The sequence below is a fragment of the Aristolochia californica genome, unplaced genomic scaffold (genome assembly GCF_029961685.1).
Source record: "Aristolochia californica isolate CCGP_79_NKW_82.1479 unplaced genomic scaffold, dmAriCali1.0.hap1 SCAF_9, whole genome shotgun sequence".
Classification (NCBI taxonomy): Eukaryota; Viridiplantae; Streptophyta; class Magnoliopsida; order Piperales; family Aristolochiaceae; genus Aristolochia; species Aristolochia californica.
The window spans coordinates 33,996,267-34,012,887 of NW_027182290.1; the positions used below are offsets into that span (position 1 = coordinate 33,996,267).

Genomic DNA, 16,621 nt, shown 5'->3' on the forward strand with positions numbered 1-16,621 from the left:
GGGAGAAGCCATTTTTAGCTATTGGGATATTTCAGACCCGGTTGTGGAAATCAGTAGAGGATCAAACAGAGAGATGTCTTAAGATCCCATGCCCTTCTGTACAAGAGACGGAATTATGGCAGCTTCAAACAGACAACTTCCTTTCTCTCTCTTTTGAAAATTTAATGATCTCTTCTCCGCTTTTAATTGAGGTTCTCCGATCCCTGGAACTACTGAAAGCTCTTCGTAACGTGTGGAGATCAAAGACCTCCGTTAAAGTGCAAAGGAATCTCTTCTCTCTCTTCCCCCCATCCCTGAACAGTACCAAGGAAAAGAAATTAAAAGGACTGAAGGGGTTGATGGGAACACGCAGCAACAAACAAGAGAAAAAATCACAAAATCTGTAAAAGAAAAAAGGAGAATAATCGTAGCAAGGCCCTGTGAAGATGAAAAAGAAAAAGCTGCTCTTGGTGTTTTACCTATCACATTAAATTCACGATTTGACGTGATCAAAAGTCCACCCTTTCACGGAGAATCTTCCGCCCTTTGTTGGGTATTTATCTCCCAAATCCCAAGCCTGTCATCTCTCCCACACACTCCACCACTTTGCATCGCCTACGCTTGCCCCTTCCGTCCATCGTCTCCTCACTCTTCTTATCACTTCATCCTTCCCAACCCAGAAAAAAACCGCCTAGAGGGAGATAGTGTTAAATAAGCGCATGAACAGAAAGGATTTTCAGCAGAAGCGCTCAGTGGAGTTCAAGGCAGGTAAAGAAAACACACTCGAGAGCTTAGAACCTGTATTGTAATATATTATAGCCAACAGAAACAGAACTAAACCACAGAGCATAAAAGAACAAAATTTAAAAAAATCTCGCACTTCGTGTTATTCCCTATCTAAATCTCCTACAGTCCAAATGGCAAAGGAATGAACTGCTCCAACCCACTCCTTCGTAGATAGAAGAAAAAAAAAAAAGATGGGGTTGCACTGGAACATTTGTCAGGTTTGACATTAATATAATATCAAAAAGATTTAAAAATGCAGTAAAAACAACAAGTAATGAAAGCAGCAAAAGAAGACCCACATGGATCTATAAAGGAAATTCACAAAGCAGCCATGAATGACTGCAACTACCAAACCAAATGTTATCTGATGAAAAACGATGACAGGAGAACTCAGATGAATTTTGAGAGGGCAACCATAGATTATTAAAAAAATTTAAAATGAGAAAAAAGAAAGTTAAAAAGAAATCAGATGTATCTTGCAAGGAAACCCAATCTCCCTGTGCTTTCTTTTCTTCTGCTCTCTTCTGTGACAGATCGCTGCAGTACTGCATTTTTTATTTCTCTCAATGAAAACCAACCTCCGCCACTCTCACAACTCTCAAAATAAGACGCTCTCCGTGATCATTCGCATTGCATCCAACGAATCAAATCTCTCTCGACACGTCTGTAATTACTTGTAGGAAAACCATGGTACTTTTTTCCCCTCTTCCGGTGCCGAAAGCCGGAATCCTTTACGAAACCACAAAAGCAAACCTAAGATGCTCTGTACAAAGACAAGTCGTGAGAATTATTCTCTTCAGAACTCATACATGTATGAAGTACAAATGGCTGTAGTATTCGGCCTGTAGATGAAAATCCAAAAGTAATAAGGACGTCGATTTCCACTTTTTCCCATTTCGCTCCAGTCACGACCTAAAAGAAACATGTCTCGCTGTCAAAAGACTGTCATTCTTCCTCAGCCCCACGTGCACCTCCCTGCAGCAAATCACAGGCAATAAAGAAGACGCCATATCTCTACGAGACCCTCCTGCAAATATCTTCCCAAACAGTACCCAGGAAAATTCTGGACGCTCATTTATTCCTTTCTGATTAGGTTTGCTATGAACAACTTAGACAAAATTCTAATAAACTTACTGTTCTCAGTTGTTATTCTCTTAATGAGCCAGAGCCATCTAATCAACATAAAGTCCTGGGTACACACACTCGCTTGACATTAATTGAGCTACGAACTTTTCTTCAACCTTTCACAGTTCAACCCCACGACTTACAGAGCCAAGGGAGAGAGGGAGAATGATGTGTACGCAATAAAGCTGAGGGGAACCCAGCTTAATATGAGAAAAAGCAGAGAGAATATGAAAATTAAAATTCTGAAACCTGAAGAATGACGGAAACAAAACAAAACAAAAACATAAAAAAAAAGGGGTACACGAAAGAGATGACAAGCGATTGATTGCTGTCTCCGTGTTGTTATTATTATTACCATTCTCAATCCCATGCCCTCCCCTATTCTTCCTTTGTCTTGTATTGCTTGTACTATGTTCCTCACGTCCTCTGTGAAGAAAAAACAGAAGGAACCCGAGTCAAATGATATTGCTGAAATTTGCCTCCATTTTCTTCAAAGTTTAGTCACGGTGACAGATCTACATGAAGAGGATCTGCTGACTATACATGGTGAAAGTAAAAGACCAGTGTGAGACGCACCTATAAGGGACGCTCGTGAGGGCCAGTCAGGCAGGCTACCCTACCAGGGGGGACGGTCTTTCGGAATTCTACCCACGATACGAAATTTGGCGATACGTCAAGTTCGTACCACTCAAATGATAAGGTGATACCTTTCGGTGATGATTTCCATATTAAATCTGAGAGTGGCACCAAAATAGCATCCACACACAAGCGTGCAGGAACATTCTTCACTTTGATTACTTTGCAAACTTGGGCTGATTATAAAACAAATGAACTAAACCCTCGTTAGCAATCAAACACCAGAGTTTAATCATGTTGAACTTTTTTTTCTCATGAGAAAAAAAAAGCCAAGTATCTTTCTATTATTCCCCCCGAAAGTAAAAGGCTCTCAACAACACCCTTAAAAGAAGAAAAAAAAGGAAAAGTGTTCCCAACAAAGAGTGGTTTTAACGTTGGCTATTGCTAGATGCTAAACTCTCAAGTGATAATCTAATTTGTGCAGAGACAAGTGAAGTTTTTGGAAAGAAGATGCTTAGAATGTACTTGAGGAGTGGCCTTCAAACAGGTTAATCTGCCTCTACTGAACTCTCTCTCTCTCTCTCTCTAAATAGATTTTCATTAAAAAGTGTAAAGTATGTGTTGATAATGAAATGTTATCCAGATCTAGGTTGACAATGGACAGAAAGGAAGGATTACCCAGAAAAAAAGGTTATAATAAGAAGAGCATGAGGTGAGAGTGACATCCCGCCTTGGACATGTTTCCTTCTGCTTTGAGTGAATTTGTTCTTTAGCATCCCACTCACTTGTATTCTAATGAAAAAATGTCAATAATGGAAAAGTATTTCTAAAACAGAAAGAAGTCACCCTTTCCACTTGTTTAGTATCCTTCTTCACTAATCTGTTCTTTTCTCATTCCTTCCAACCCACTGGGGAACCCTTTAGCACGCCTAAGAGCCTGCACAAAGCAGCTGGACTGCATCCTCTCCGCTGAGCAAGTGGTTCCTTTTGCATTGTAGAAGATTAGTTGAGAGATGGATCGAGAGAACTTTAACAAAGAGAGGCTAAAAAATGGTTCTAACAACCTATCTTGGATTATTCATAGAGGGACGTTGTCATGAGATGGTTTTTGTACATTAAATACGAAAAGGCGATGTTGCTGAGAATCAAAAATGATGGTGCCCGCCTCACTCTTTCATATATTTCTTTCCCTAAGATTCCCCAGTCTTCCTCATATTGGAGGACGTCAAGCATCATCAACAAATTCCTTCTATAGAGCACATCACCTTCAACCACTTAAAAAGTACGCCTTTCAGCGTCCAGCAAGGTAATAAGTATCCCCTACAATCATAAAAAGAGAGGCATCTTCGATTGATTCCCTTTTACATCTTTCTGCAGATGAATGTTAATGCCTGGAATAATCAACAATTGAAAGAATAATAGAAGAAATACTGAGGCTTTGTAATCTACAAACAATTTACAAACAGCTCGCAAAAGAATAAACTTGATTAACTACAAATTCGACTCATTGTGAAAAGCATCCCCTTCATCTAAGCGACCCTGCAAATAGTAACTCCTGCTGTGAACACTCCCTCCTTTTTCTGTTCCATGCACACCTGCAAATAGTTGCAATCTCCCATGCATCAGCTTCTGAAGCTTTTTTCAACCGCTTCCACTTCCGTTCCTCATGCAGCTCAACATCAAGTTTCATTTCGCGTGAGCAGGCTGCCTTCTCCTCAGCTGTAAGCTTTGGGACTCCTGGGTGCTTATGGCAGGAAATGCCCCATCTCGCCTCTTCATTTTCATGAACCTGGTTGTCATGATCACGCTCTCGACGAGGACTTCTCCTTCTTTCATCTTCCTCCCTGCAACTAGAACCAGATCTAGCCTCATGGTTTTCATGAATCTGGCGGTCCTGAAAACTCTCCATGAGGACTTCCTTTCCTCCCATCATCATCCCTTCTACTAAATGTTCTTCCTGCCTAGTACTGTATTTCAGAGTAATGTGTATCATGGATGGGCTTGCGGTGATGATCAACATTTTTATGGTGATTTCCCTTTCACCTATCTTCCTTCTGTTCTGATTTCTGTCTCCAGATGAGTACTTTTACTACTTTCTCGGTCTTGATGATTTTTATGTCTTCCATCTTCATCCTTTTGTATGTCGCTTGTCTTTCAATATCTCCTTCTAAGCCAGATTCTTCAGATGAGCATTTATTCTGATGCTTACTATAATCGCCCCCTTTATGATTTCCTTGTCAACCATCATTCCCATCCTTCACACTAGTACGACCAGCTAAATTGGATTGACCTGTGAAGTTATGCTGGTCATGCTTTGACTTCTTATGAATATCGTCCTCTGGCTGACTTTTGAATCTTTTTCATCCTCATAGTCACTACAGTGCCTTTCTGCATCTGACTAGCTCACTGAGGACTACTTCTCATCCTTTTGACTTCCTCTGAAAGTCACTTTCATGACGAGCTCTTTGTCTTCTGTCTTCCTCCTCATAGCGCCTTCCTATCTTTTCCTCCTTTTGCTTCTTCTTTGCTGCAGCCTGCAAACATAACCCATGCCTCAGCCCAATGCACTCTTCCACCCCAATAAAACATAGTTCATACAGTCACATCTGCACACTAATTGACAAGAAAAAAGATACCAAAGAAGAAGAGGAAACCTACAGATATTTGAATCATAGCCATCTGAACAGGGCTGTTCTTAACCCAAGCAAGGGCCTCCTGCTCCCTTTGTCTAATCAAGAGCAGGGGGTCTCAATGAAGCATTCTCCATCATTAGCAGATTGGGGCTTATTCTCAACTAACGCACCAGATACCAATGATTGCTGCACAACAAATAGTGTATATGCCAAAATGATTCATGATTAGTACAAGAATAACATAAACAGGGCGACCTATAAGAAAACGAAAAACTTTCATCCTTTACATTAAATTTTACTAAAAGATCAAGTCCAAAGAGCAGAAGGATGACAAGAAGAACATTAAGGGAAAGAAATTCATGTAAGGGTGTGCATTAACGATTTCCAGATTCAAAAGCTAAATTTGGGCACCAACTGCAAATTGATCAAAACACCACAATCTAGAGATGGTAGTGTGGCCTCTAATGCTGAAAATCAAAGAGGTGACACCCATAGAAAAATATCAGCATGCAAGGAAAATACCACTTTCACGTATGTACAGTTGTATGTGAAACACAATATCTCATGGAACTAAAAAATAGGCATAGGCCCATAGCAGTCTTCAATCTCAGCTTGACCAGTGCAGGGGTAACTTGAAAGATGATAGAGACCTATATCCATACAATAGCCTGCTATCAAGATAGCTTTGGACTTTTTTCTCTCTTAGGAGGTCACCCATTACTATAGCAGTGTCAAGGTTGGCATCTAAAAGCCGCCTAAAAGATCTCAAACAAGAGAACATCAGCCAAATCATTAGTATCTGTGTCACGAAAGTTTACAAAGCAGAAGGGTGTTAAAAACACTCAGTTTGATGCCTTCTTTGCAGAGACAAAAAACACCTTCAGATTTTGAGGATGACAAAGGAATAAGCAATAATGACAATGTATTAAATGGCAAGAAACATCTAAGAGATGGAACTAAAACCATCAATACATGGATGGCATGAAGGATGGCAGCATAGCCATTTCAATTATAAATGGTACATTTTCTCAATCTTTAGTTTTTCTCGAATGAAAGAAAAACTTATACCTCTGTTAGCATGTCCGAAATTGGTGTTCAAACCAGAAACTATAGCACTAAGATCAATTTGGATAACCAAGTAAAAAATGAATCTCAAAAAAGGCCTGCAATAAGCCCACATCTTGCCTAAATTTAAGTGACCCAATTCATGGAAAAACAGACTTTAAAAAAAAAATTGAATATGCTCCCTATTGTCTGAAGGGTTCCAAGTCCAAATCTGACCAATTAAAAATAATTTTGAACAAGATCTAGACACTAGTGGTGGGTCCCCCGAATTTGACTTGATTTCAGACATATGTGAGGATACAAATTCATTTAAGCAGCAGTGGTAATAGATCACTGGTGGTAAGTTTGTGCATATGATTTTCTCAATTACTTGCTGAAGTTTTACTCACATCTTGTTTTTATGAATGACATTATTACTCTTTTCCCTTTTTTGGAAAAGGTGAAATATATTAAGAGCAAATAGGTAAAAGCAAAGAAATATAATCAGAAAAAGAAAAGTACTGGGTGGGGTTGACCAGAACAACAAGACGATGATGGTACCCAACATTGGCTAGCTTATCTGCCAAGGCCATCAACAGACTTGTTGATATGCAACCAAATATGAACAATTTTTTTTGAGAGATTATAGATATGGAAAAAGGAGTTATAAAATGCCTCCTATGAGGCTTGAGAAGGTTCTTGCACAGCTAAAAATAGCCTCAGAATTGCCTTCCACCTCAAGAGGCTCCAAGAAGTGCTCATGAGATAGCTTAAGCTCTCTCCATTTTTTATTTTTATTTTTTGAGATCAATGAGACATCATCAGCAAAGCTCCAAAAAAGGAGAAATTACATAAAAAGAAGAGAAAACAAAAAAAACAAAATAAAACAAAAAGTACAATAAAATGGGAAAGGTATTGATAAAAAGAAGATATTGCCTAGAAGCACCCTCCCTAGCCAAAGAGTCAGCCACTCCATTACCACTTCTAGAAGTGTGACACCAAGAGATAGACTGAAGGAAGATAAGTCAAAAGATTTCATCCAGTACATTAAAAAATCTCCCTGAAGGAATTTTCTTCACCAAAGCCCAACTAATTACAACCAAGGAATCTCCTTTTACTACAGGGGGGTGCAGAGAAATTAACTGAATATAATCTAAGGCCCAGAAGGACTCTTAATTCTGCCATTATGGAATCACACAAGCCATAATTAGCTTAAGCTCTCTTCCCACTTTATATAAAATAATTTTTCATGATTTGTAATTATAACTACAGAGATTATGTATTAGCTTTAATATTAAGTTATCTTTATCTTATCTTTTCCTTTTGTTGGCATAGCTTGAATGATTTATCCATGTCCAAAGAAAAATTCCATGTTTTAAATCATTGTTTGAATAAAGCAGCCTAATTCGAATCTAATCTAAATGCAGCCCAGATCCATTGTTGACAGGCTTGGACATGCTCAGTATTGTTCAAAAGAGAGGACTATCAGAATACCACCCATCGAAAAACAAATCTGAACAATATCTGGACACAGGGGTATCCAGCCAAGATCCAACCCATTCCAGGCCTATATATGACTGTAGAAGTAGTCTAAGATTTCTACAATCTGAAAGGGATACGAATATTCAGCTTCTCATGACCTGACATGCAGGTTCAAGAGTTATTACATTTAACAAGTCATGAGTCTATTCTCACATCAAGGATATCATAGCTTGTGGCCTTTGTTATCATGAACCCCACACCAAGCTTTGTCGTCCCATATCTAACATACCAAACTTCTGAAAAAGATTGACCTCCCTGCCTCTCGATTACTTTCTTTTGTTTTCACTCACTAGCACACTTCATCTTTTGAAACTAAAGATCAGAGGAATTCAACTTAGCTCGCAACTTATAACTATCCAAATGACACAAGAGGTAACACTATAAAACTCCCCCAGAGTGGCCGTTGAACCAAATTAAAAGGCTTCAGTCAACCAAGTTTCAAAAACAAAAATATAACCTTCTTCCCTCTCTTGACCTCTATTGTGTATTTAATTCTTTGAAAAGAAGCCTAGAAGTGTTTTGAACCTACAGGTCTTACAAAACGGAAAACATATAAATAGGTTCAAGACAAATGAAAGACAGAATCTCAGAAAAAGAAAAAGAAAAATAAAAACACTTGATCTATGTTAGACGGTTATTTCGTTCTCAGACCCATTCGATTGTGTTGGAGCATACATCGTGTGCTGAGGGCAGAGTGGAGGAAGAGATACTGAGGTAGCGGGAATAAGAGACGAAGAAAGGCCGAGGAGAGAAGAAGGCAGAAAGATAGATGGAAGTTGCATTGATCAGCATTGAATTAATCTGATCATTGATTGGAAGCGTGTTAATGGGGGGGAAGGATCTCTTTGAAAAACGTACAAAAACATGTACTTTGTATGAAACAGAAAGCATGAAAGATGAAAACTAACATAGAATGAAAACACGAATACAGAAAACCAGAAACAAATGGAAGAAAGTGAAGCAGCAAAGCTGGAAAAAGTCGAGCAGAACGAGCATGAGTAGCTGATATGCCCAATGAACAGCAAGTTTGCTGTTTCAGAAACACCAAAGAGAAGAAAAAATATTATAAATGGAGGAAAAATATGAGGGTTGAGCAGTGAATACGAGCAGATCATCGACATAAATGAAAAAAAAAAAAAAAAAGGAAAAGGAAATCTATACATCCCTGATATGCCCAAAAAACTGCAAGCTTTAGAGACATCAGAGCAGAAGAGAAACGATTACAAATATAAAAAAAAGGAATAAAAAACGTATAATACCTGATATGCCCAAAAAAACAGCAAAGCTTTTGAATCATCAGAGCAGAAGAAAAAAGATTAAAAATAGAAAAAGAGAATTAGGACGAAGCAGAGACGAAAAAAGGATGTTAAAGCATAATAACTAAGAAACATAGCATATAGAAACCAAAGCATGCATAGTGTTCCGACAGAGACGCAGATCAGAAGCGAAAGCATTTTACTACACAAAGATGAAAAGACGAATGAAATCAGCAACCAAAACTAAATCAACAGGCAGAAAAAACTCTATCAGGGAACAGAACAGAAATAAGGGACAGAAAAAAATTACCTGATGGATGCTGCACAAGACTGAAAAATGCAGGAGAAATCTTGCAGATATAGAGCTCTCGAAGCAGAGACCGAGCGTTTCTGTTTATCGAAAAAGGAAGTCTTTGAAAAACAGAAAGCTGGAAAGTGCAAATTTCGGTCAGAGGTGGGAGGATGTCTAGCCGATGTCTCTCTGTTTTCATTATCTTATCTGCTCTGAAACGGAGAGAAGAATTTTATGAGAAGTGTTTCGATTTTCCCTTAATTTTATAGCTCCCATCTTCCAAGTCCCATTTCCATGGAGGCGTAAAGGCTGAGAACGCATCGATATCAATCACAATACTAACAGATTTAATATTCTTCCATTAAATCCTCGCCCTGCTACCTCAACCCCAACCCAATCTCCGCCACCGTAACCTTTTGTCCTACCCGTCCCTGAATCGGCCCATGGCCTAATTTATTATTTATTTATCACTATAAAATATTAAAAATATATATTTACGTAAAAATTATTGTGCTGTATAAACAAAAAATATAAATGTTTTCTAAAAAATTAAGAAAATTACTCTCTCTCTCTCTCTCTCTCTCTCTCTCTCTCTCTCTCTCTCTCTCTCTCTCTCTCTCTCTATATATATATATATATATATATATATATATTTAAATTACAATTATATATGCCTTATATAAACAGGTATTACGGTTAAGTCCAGTTGATAACTCGTTTTTTTGTGAAGGTCCAAAAACCGTTTTGGTTGGACTTCCATAGATACTGATCCCGTGGAAGCTGCTAAAGAACTGGGATGATAATTTGTCATCAAGAAGTGGAGACTGGAGAGAGAGTAGAGACACCAGAAACTGGTTCTTCTCGTGCTCCATCCACGAGCTCTGGAGGCTCCAGTAAAAGCGGGACAGAGGCCCTGGTGAAGCTACAGAGAGCATTGGCGCGAACCAGCTCTTATAACCAAATTGAAGGAGACATTGAGAGAAGATCAGTAGTTTACAAAACTAAAACAAAGCATGAGGCAGGCACTATGACATACAGCAAAATTCCTCGAGCAAAAGTTTCCAAAGCCAGGATCCACACAACAGTTTTAACCATGGTGCCCAGCAAGCAACAAACAATTTGATTCTTTTGGAGGATAACTTCTCATCTTGTAACTCTCCCTCCTACAACTCAACCGAGTTCCATTGATGAATCAATCAAGTCGACATTACACTCTTTATCTCGGCCAAGCTCATGAAACAATGACTGGAGAAAGCATTTTTACCAGGACAGAACCGGCCTCTTGCTGTGTGTCATAACCATTTCCTCCAACTAACTGCTTTTCTGTCCCCTGAACCAAATCTTGGAAGGTTCAGCAGAGAATTCACCCGAGTCACACCTTCAAGAGCAGACCACTCCTCATCTTCAGCAGTTGAAATACACTCTGCAAGGCTTCTCGTCGAATGGCACCTATCAGGCATCTTTGCTTCCCTTAGCTCAGAGGCTGGCACTATTTCATTTGAAGCGGAATGCTCGGCCAAACCCTCTTCTGTAACCAAATGTTGTGGTTTTTCCTCTTCTTTTTCATTTTCTGTTGAGCTGTGAACTGTGGCATCACTAACAGGCTCCTCAGGGAGTTGCCCTCCCAAAGTGCTTTCCTCAACTTCAGGAGATAACGATGGAGGATCTAAAAAGAGGCAGACCACAGCACAATCATCACTTTTAGATGTTGGGAATTTGAGCCTCCATGCACGTACTGCACAGTCTACAACGGCTCTGGCAGCGGTTGCACGACTTGGGGCTGAAGCTACGATGTCCACTACTTCTTTGTTTGAAAGAACATCCCAGACCTGCATGAAGAATTTCAGAAATTCAAGTGATAACGTTTTAGCAAATATGCATACTATGCCTTTGTTGTGGGCCTCAGAAATGACTTGAAACTGAAGGCACCACCAGAGTTCATGGAAATCAGCATGCTACTGTTCTCAGATGCAGAATTTACTTTGATCATGAAACTTTGACTTCAGCAGGAATCAGCAGAGAATCTATTGTGAAGAATCAATGATCTATTATGAAGAACCTGAACAACCTGAGAATCTATGAAAAACAGCATACTACTATTCTCAGATACAGAATTTTCTCTAATCATGAAACTTGAGTATGTGAATTCAGCAGGAACAGAATTGAAAATCTATTCTAAAGAACCAGAAGTTACCCCATCCGTGGCTAGTACAATAAACTCATCCTTGGATGTAAGACGGCGATACGATATGTCTGGAACAGATATTAAACCAAAATCTTTGAGGCAGAAGTCACCAAATGCCCTAGCCATAGCTAAACCAGGGGAATCATTGTTAGGCAACCAAACACGTGCCACCTCAGGTTCATCCTGCAAAGCAAACACCCTTCCTTTGCACTGCTGAATTCTGGCAGCTTCTCCTGCACAAAGAGGGAAAAATATGAGCTATCAGGCCACTGAACCAGACAAGTATCAGCATATCAGAATGTACGCATATCATAGTAAAAAAGTAGCATAATGAAACAAGAAGAATATCATTCAACAGAAATGAAGGAAAGAAATAAGAAAAAGTGGAAACAGTTTAGCACAGAGGAAAACAAATTCTTTAACAATTTTTTTATCAATTTGTTCTTTATTAAAATGCTAGATAAACCTCAAAGTGATCCATAAAAGCAAAAGAAGTTGAGGAAAATGATACCGTGACTAAAAAATCTCAGCTATTCCAAAACCAAAGTCAAAAAGCTCTCAACATGATATTAGTGCTAGTAATTCAAGTTATGAGTCAGACTGAACACTATCCCTGTGACTACAGAAAATATGCAAGTCTGAAATTTACAAGTTGCATTCAGCAAATCGACAGCCAACGTACTAACAGGGTTGAAGTTTTAAGCTGTGAACAACGTACTAGGAAGATTAGGCTTCAAATCGACAGTCAACTGCACTGCAACCAATGAATTGTCTTTATCCCTCATACCTAAAACTGCTCTTGAGTCTCCAACATTACCGATAACAAGATCCAGGTCCTACAAAAATAAAAGTTGCAAGCCCATTCATAGCATCATTATTTCTTTCACAAGAAATGGAACAGTTTGGGGACATTGTACAACTAAATACTACCTGCTTTACCAAGGTGACAGCAGTGGTTCCACTGCAAAAACAATCAATAGTTGGATGCAATTTCAGCTCTTTATCCATTAACTTAAATGCTTTCAGCAGAGATTGCTTCAGGGTTATGTACATCTCAGGAAGCTTTTCATTTTCCTCAACTTCCAAGGATTCACTCCATTCATCGTCCAAGCTAATCGATGCTGTTTCTTCAGAGCTCATGCTTCCCAAGACACTGCTGTTCTCCTTCAGGCCATTGACATCATTCTGAGCAGCTTTCCAGTGAGCACAAACTTTCAGAGGAAGGGAATCTCTCACTTTCTTGGCAACCATGTGACCAAAAGGACCATGGCCATCGAATACTCCACAGAAAACAGTGTCACTTTGTGAAGCAAAATTCTAGCAAAATGAACACTAAAATTAAATGAACGAAATGAACAAAAGAAAACAAATAAATATACTTGACCTTCACACTGTCAACTGAAACTCAACATTACCATAAAAAAATATTTTACTACAAGGCAACCGATGTGAAGAACCATGTTTGAGGTTTTATTCCTCTTTTCTCGTAACTTTTATTAGTGACATGGTATGTAAAAGATGGGCCTGGTGGGTATTCAGTATGATCGATTGCAAGATCTAATGAATATTTATTTGAACATGGATCGAGGTTCAAAATCAGAAAAGAACCAATCAGAACAGTAAAACGAAAAAAAGACAAATTCTACCGAATTTACAATAGAATTTGCCAATTTTAGCCAGTTTAACAAATAAAACCAAAACAACGCCGAGCCATAAGATTTTCCCGTTCAGATATTTCAGGGCGCACCCCTGAACTTTACCGAAATTTGTATGGCTTCCGCTCAATTTAACAAAGGAGCACGGAAAAGTTGAAGTAACAGTTATTTTATAAGAGTTGTTTTTCATCATCTCAAACAATATTCGGTAAACCCATAAAAAATTCCATAGTCGATTGCTCACATACCACGAGGAAGAGAAAACAATTCGCACACGAGAAGCTGTGTAACGGTCCAAAGCCATGCTCAAAGCTAACAAACTCAACAAGTGCCTTTTAAGAGGAAAAATGGTAAACGATGCCTTAAAAAAAATAATGAATTCAATCAAGCATGGAGATAATGAAATTATCCAGCAGTTAAAGAGCGTAAGAGAAACTTCAATATCTCTCTCACAGAACAGGAAAAATGGATGAGTAGGTAGATCAGATCGCCGGAAATTCAAATAAACCAACAAGAAGCCAAAGTTACCTCCCACACGAGCATGGCATCCTGGTTGGTCCCCTTCTTCCCCTGCTGCGTGAACAAGCAGGCAACCTCACTGGCGCCATTGACAAACATCCTCCCGGGAATCCGATGCAGCTCATCTTCTCCCACACTCCCACCTTTCGGTAACAACCCAAAATCAATAACACCCGAATTCCGCCTCGACTCACCTTGACTCTTTCCATATCTCTTCTTCCTCTTCCACCGTCTGGAACCCAGTCCGAACGGTCCAAGCGGAGATACGGCATCGTCTAGGGTTGTACTCCTCCTATTTTCATCATGGCGCGCATGCGAAGATATGCAAGCTCCCATGGTCCCAATTCCTACCCCAAAAAAATTCAGCAAGGGGAGCAAATGCGAACTTTCAGGAATACTCGATGGAGTTTTAGAAAGAGAAAGAGTGACTGCAGCAACAGGGATTTTGTTGTTTTCTTCAATTTTCGTGCTCTGTCGGGCGAGAGAGAAGCGCGAGAGTCACAGAAGAACCGCAGTTATTTTTAAATTTCCTCTTTTTCTCCTGTACCGAAAGTCTGAAACATAAAATTAGACCAAAAAAACACGGGGGAAGACGAGAGAGTCGAGAACAGAGAGAGATTCAGAAGCGATCATGCACGAACCCAAAATTTTAAATAAAATAAAAAAATTGGAAAAAGATAACCACCAGGAGCAGTTTCTTCATTTGTTGTCAAGGAATAAATTCGCATTCGCATTTTCCGCTTTCTTTTTTTTTTTTTTTTTTTTTTTTTTTTTTTGAAAGTTACAGTTGTGAATCGAATTCCACCAATTGCCATCGCGATCTCGATGTCAGAGGGTTCCTTATTTCCCTCTTGACTTTCCATTAGTGCCACTTTTGCTCACATTTCCTACTCTACCAGCCCAATCAATCAATCCCAGCCGTTGGTCCCCATCTTTCAACAGAACTCAGCGGATAGACGTGGCCTACAGAGTAGTCTAACGGTCAACGACCACATTAATTCAGATGGTAAAGCAAAGCTGGAACATTGGGTGGTACATTAATGATGGGGTCCACCAGGGCGATAAACAGATTAAACCATTAAACCTCCCCATTAATATAATCCCTGACCATCGCGCTTCTTGTTGTCACATTCTATCTCTGCTTTGAGTGCAATCCAATAATTAATCAACCAGGATCATGTACATTAGTGGGATTACAGATCATAAATTGAAACGCACGCTAATGGTATGATTCGCAGAAGTGGGCTGGTCTTATCAACAAATCCGAAGATTAGCACTAAGCTCGATTAAAAGACAATTTGACGTTGATCTTTGACCTCCTTTGACAAAGACGCGTCAACAAGAATGGCTGCAGGGCCACAACTTCCTGTAGGACCCACATATGTAGGGGACCCAGGGAAAGGAAATATCGGCCTTTCATTTTAATTTTTCTTTACGTGAATTAATGGAATTGAACGGAGCGTATGGGAGAGTATGGGAGAGTAATAGCGTGCACGAACTTCATGCGCTGTCTGCGTAAAACATTTATCGGTCAATTTTTATTTATAATTCAAAAAAGTTCAATAAATTTTAAAATAAATTTTGTGGTCCCTGAGACGGCGGGAGGAACAATACATTCATCAACTACTCACCTGTCAACCATCTAAACTCGCATTTATATTGTTGTGGCCTAGAAAAAGACACAAGGCCCCACATATCTAATTTTATAGTATATTAATATAAATAAAAATTAAAAAAAACATTTTCGGCCATTTTTAAATCACTTTTCAAAAGAAACCCACTAGCAATAATTTAATTTAATTAACTTTTTTGGACTTTAATGAATGGAGACTAACTCTCATGCACAACAAACCACGGTCAAACAAAAAAAAATATTATTTTTTATATATTTTAATTAAATTGATGTTTCACTGACTGAATACGGAAATATCTTTTTTTAATTGTTTTTGTTTTTTAAAATATTTTATTGTCGGCGATTCTGATTTGCATGAGCATATCCATACCATAACGAAGCCAACATGCATGGACATACTGCATCTTATCTCAAGATTTCTCGGATCTCAAAAACCAATAATAGAGGAGCCAATTGGAGTAGCCGACACATGGGGGTTTTGCAAGTTAAACTCGTCTTTGGATGTCACTGAATGAGGGTGTAATTGTCCATTTCTCATGAGTCATCCCAAGTCATACCTTATATGTGAAGTGGGCTAATTCGGCTGACTTCCCTTTTGAAGAAGGGTTAAATCTAACCCCTTCAACTAACTCACCCAGTCACATGTCAACTCAATGAATCGTAAGACCAGACATTGAGCCCATGAGAGTTAGAACGTATAAGTTTCTCTTGTACTAACAAGATATACGTGAAAAATAAAAAAAATAAAAAAAGTTATTAATATTTTAAAATTTTATTGATTAAAATTTTTTCTCAAATTTTTATTTTTTTATTTTCTCTTCCCTTTATTTTAATTTGTTATTTAGATTCCAAACAGGCCCTTAAGGTCCACAAAAGGATTACCAACATCTTTGTGGTAATTTATCTTTAAATATTTTCACCTTTTATTTCATTTTCTTTTTAATATACATACTTTAAAATAATCAACATAAAGCACTATAATCATAAAATTTATTAAATATGTTAAATATATAACTTATTTTATATTTTATAGAAAAATCACAAAAATCTAACCTTTGAAAATCAATATATTCTTGCCTTCGCAAAATGACAGGTGTCACACTGCCCAATCCGTCCGTCCGTCCGTCCTTTTAGACGTACATGGATGTTGGTTTTTTGAACATATTGACCCGATGGGCTCAAGACATCTATTTTGGGCTTAAATGGGTCTTGTGGATGGGACGATCTACCTTGCGTGCCCATCCATCCACGTAGAGGTCGGCCGATCTTGCCACCCGCCGTCTCGAGCAAAGCGCACGCTTAGGTTCGGTCCGGTTTCCGATATCGCCTCAGTTTACGAGTCAAAGTCACGAGGTTGGCACTATAACGAGTCAGGTATATATATTCCACGCCAGGA

General features: G+C 38.8%; 1 protein-coding gene and 1 long non-coding RNA gene across 2 annotated transcripts; both read right to left on the reverse strand.

Annotated features, from left to right (window-relative positions):
* Positions 1 to 3,828: 3,828 nt before the first annotated feature.
* Positions 3,829 to 9,620, reverse strand: LOC137942033 (uncharacterized). The gene is made up of 3 exons (XR_011110466.1): positions 9,252 to 9,620; positions 5,125 to 5,285; positions 3,829 to 5,000 (listed from the first exon to the last, which is right to left on the reverse strand). It is a non-coding gene; the product is annotated as an uncharacterized lncRNA (long non-coding RNA).
* Positions 9,621 to 10,116: 496 nt separating this feature from the next.
* Positions 10,117 to 14,318, reverse strand: LOC137942011 (probable protein phosphatase 2C 66). The gene is made up of 5 exons (XM_068787672.1): positions 13,602 to 14,318; positions 12,349 to 12,735; positions 12,137 to 12,254; positions 11,428 to 11,651; positions 10,117 to 11,062 (listed from the first exon to the last, which is right to left on the reverse strand). Exons 1-5 carry the CDS (start codon positions 13,926 to 13,928, stop codon positions 10,526 to 10,528), a joined length of 1,593 nt encoding a protein of 530 aa, XP_068643773.1. The 5' UTR covers positions 13,929 to 14,318; the 3' UTR covers positions 10,117 to 10,525.
* Positions 14,319 to 16,621: the final 2,303 nt, after the last annotated feature.

Bases quoted from the DNA above. Each gene is read 5' to 3' on its own strand.
- LOC137942011 (XM_068787672.1), bottom strand. From the start codon at position 13,928: ATGGGAGCTTGCATATCTTCGCATGCGCGCCATGATGAAAATAGGAGG. The intron at 12,736-13,601 runs GTAACTTTGGCT...TCATTTTGCTAG, and splicing joins ATGCCATGCTCGTGTGGGAG to AATTTTGCTTCACAAAGTGA. The intron at 11,063-11,427 runs GTAACTTCTGGT...TTCTTCATGCAG, and splicing joins TTGTACTAGCCACGGATGGG to GTCTGGGATGTTCTTTCAAA.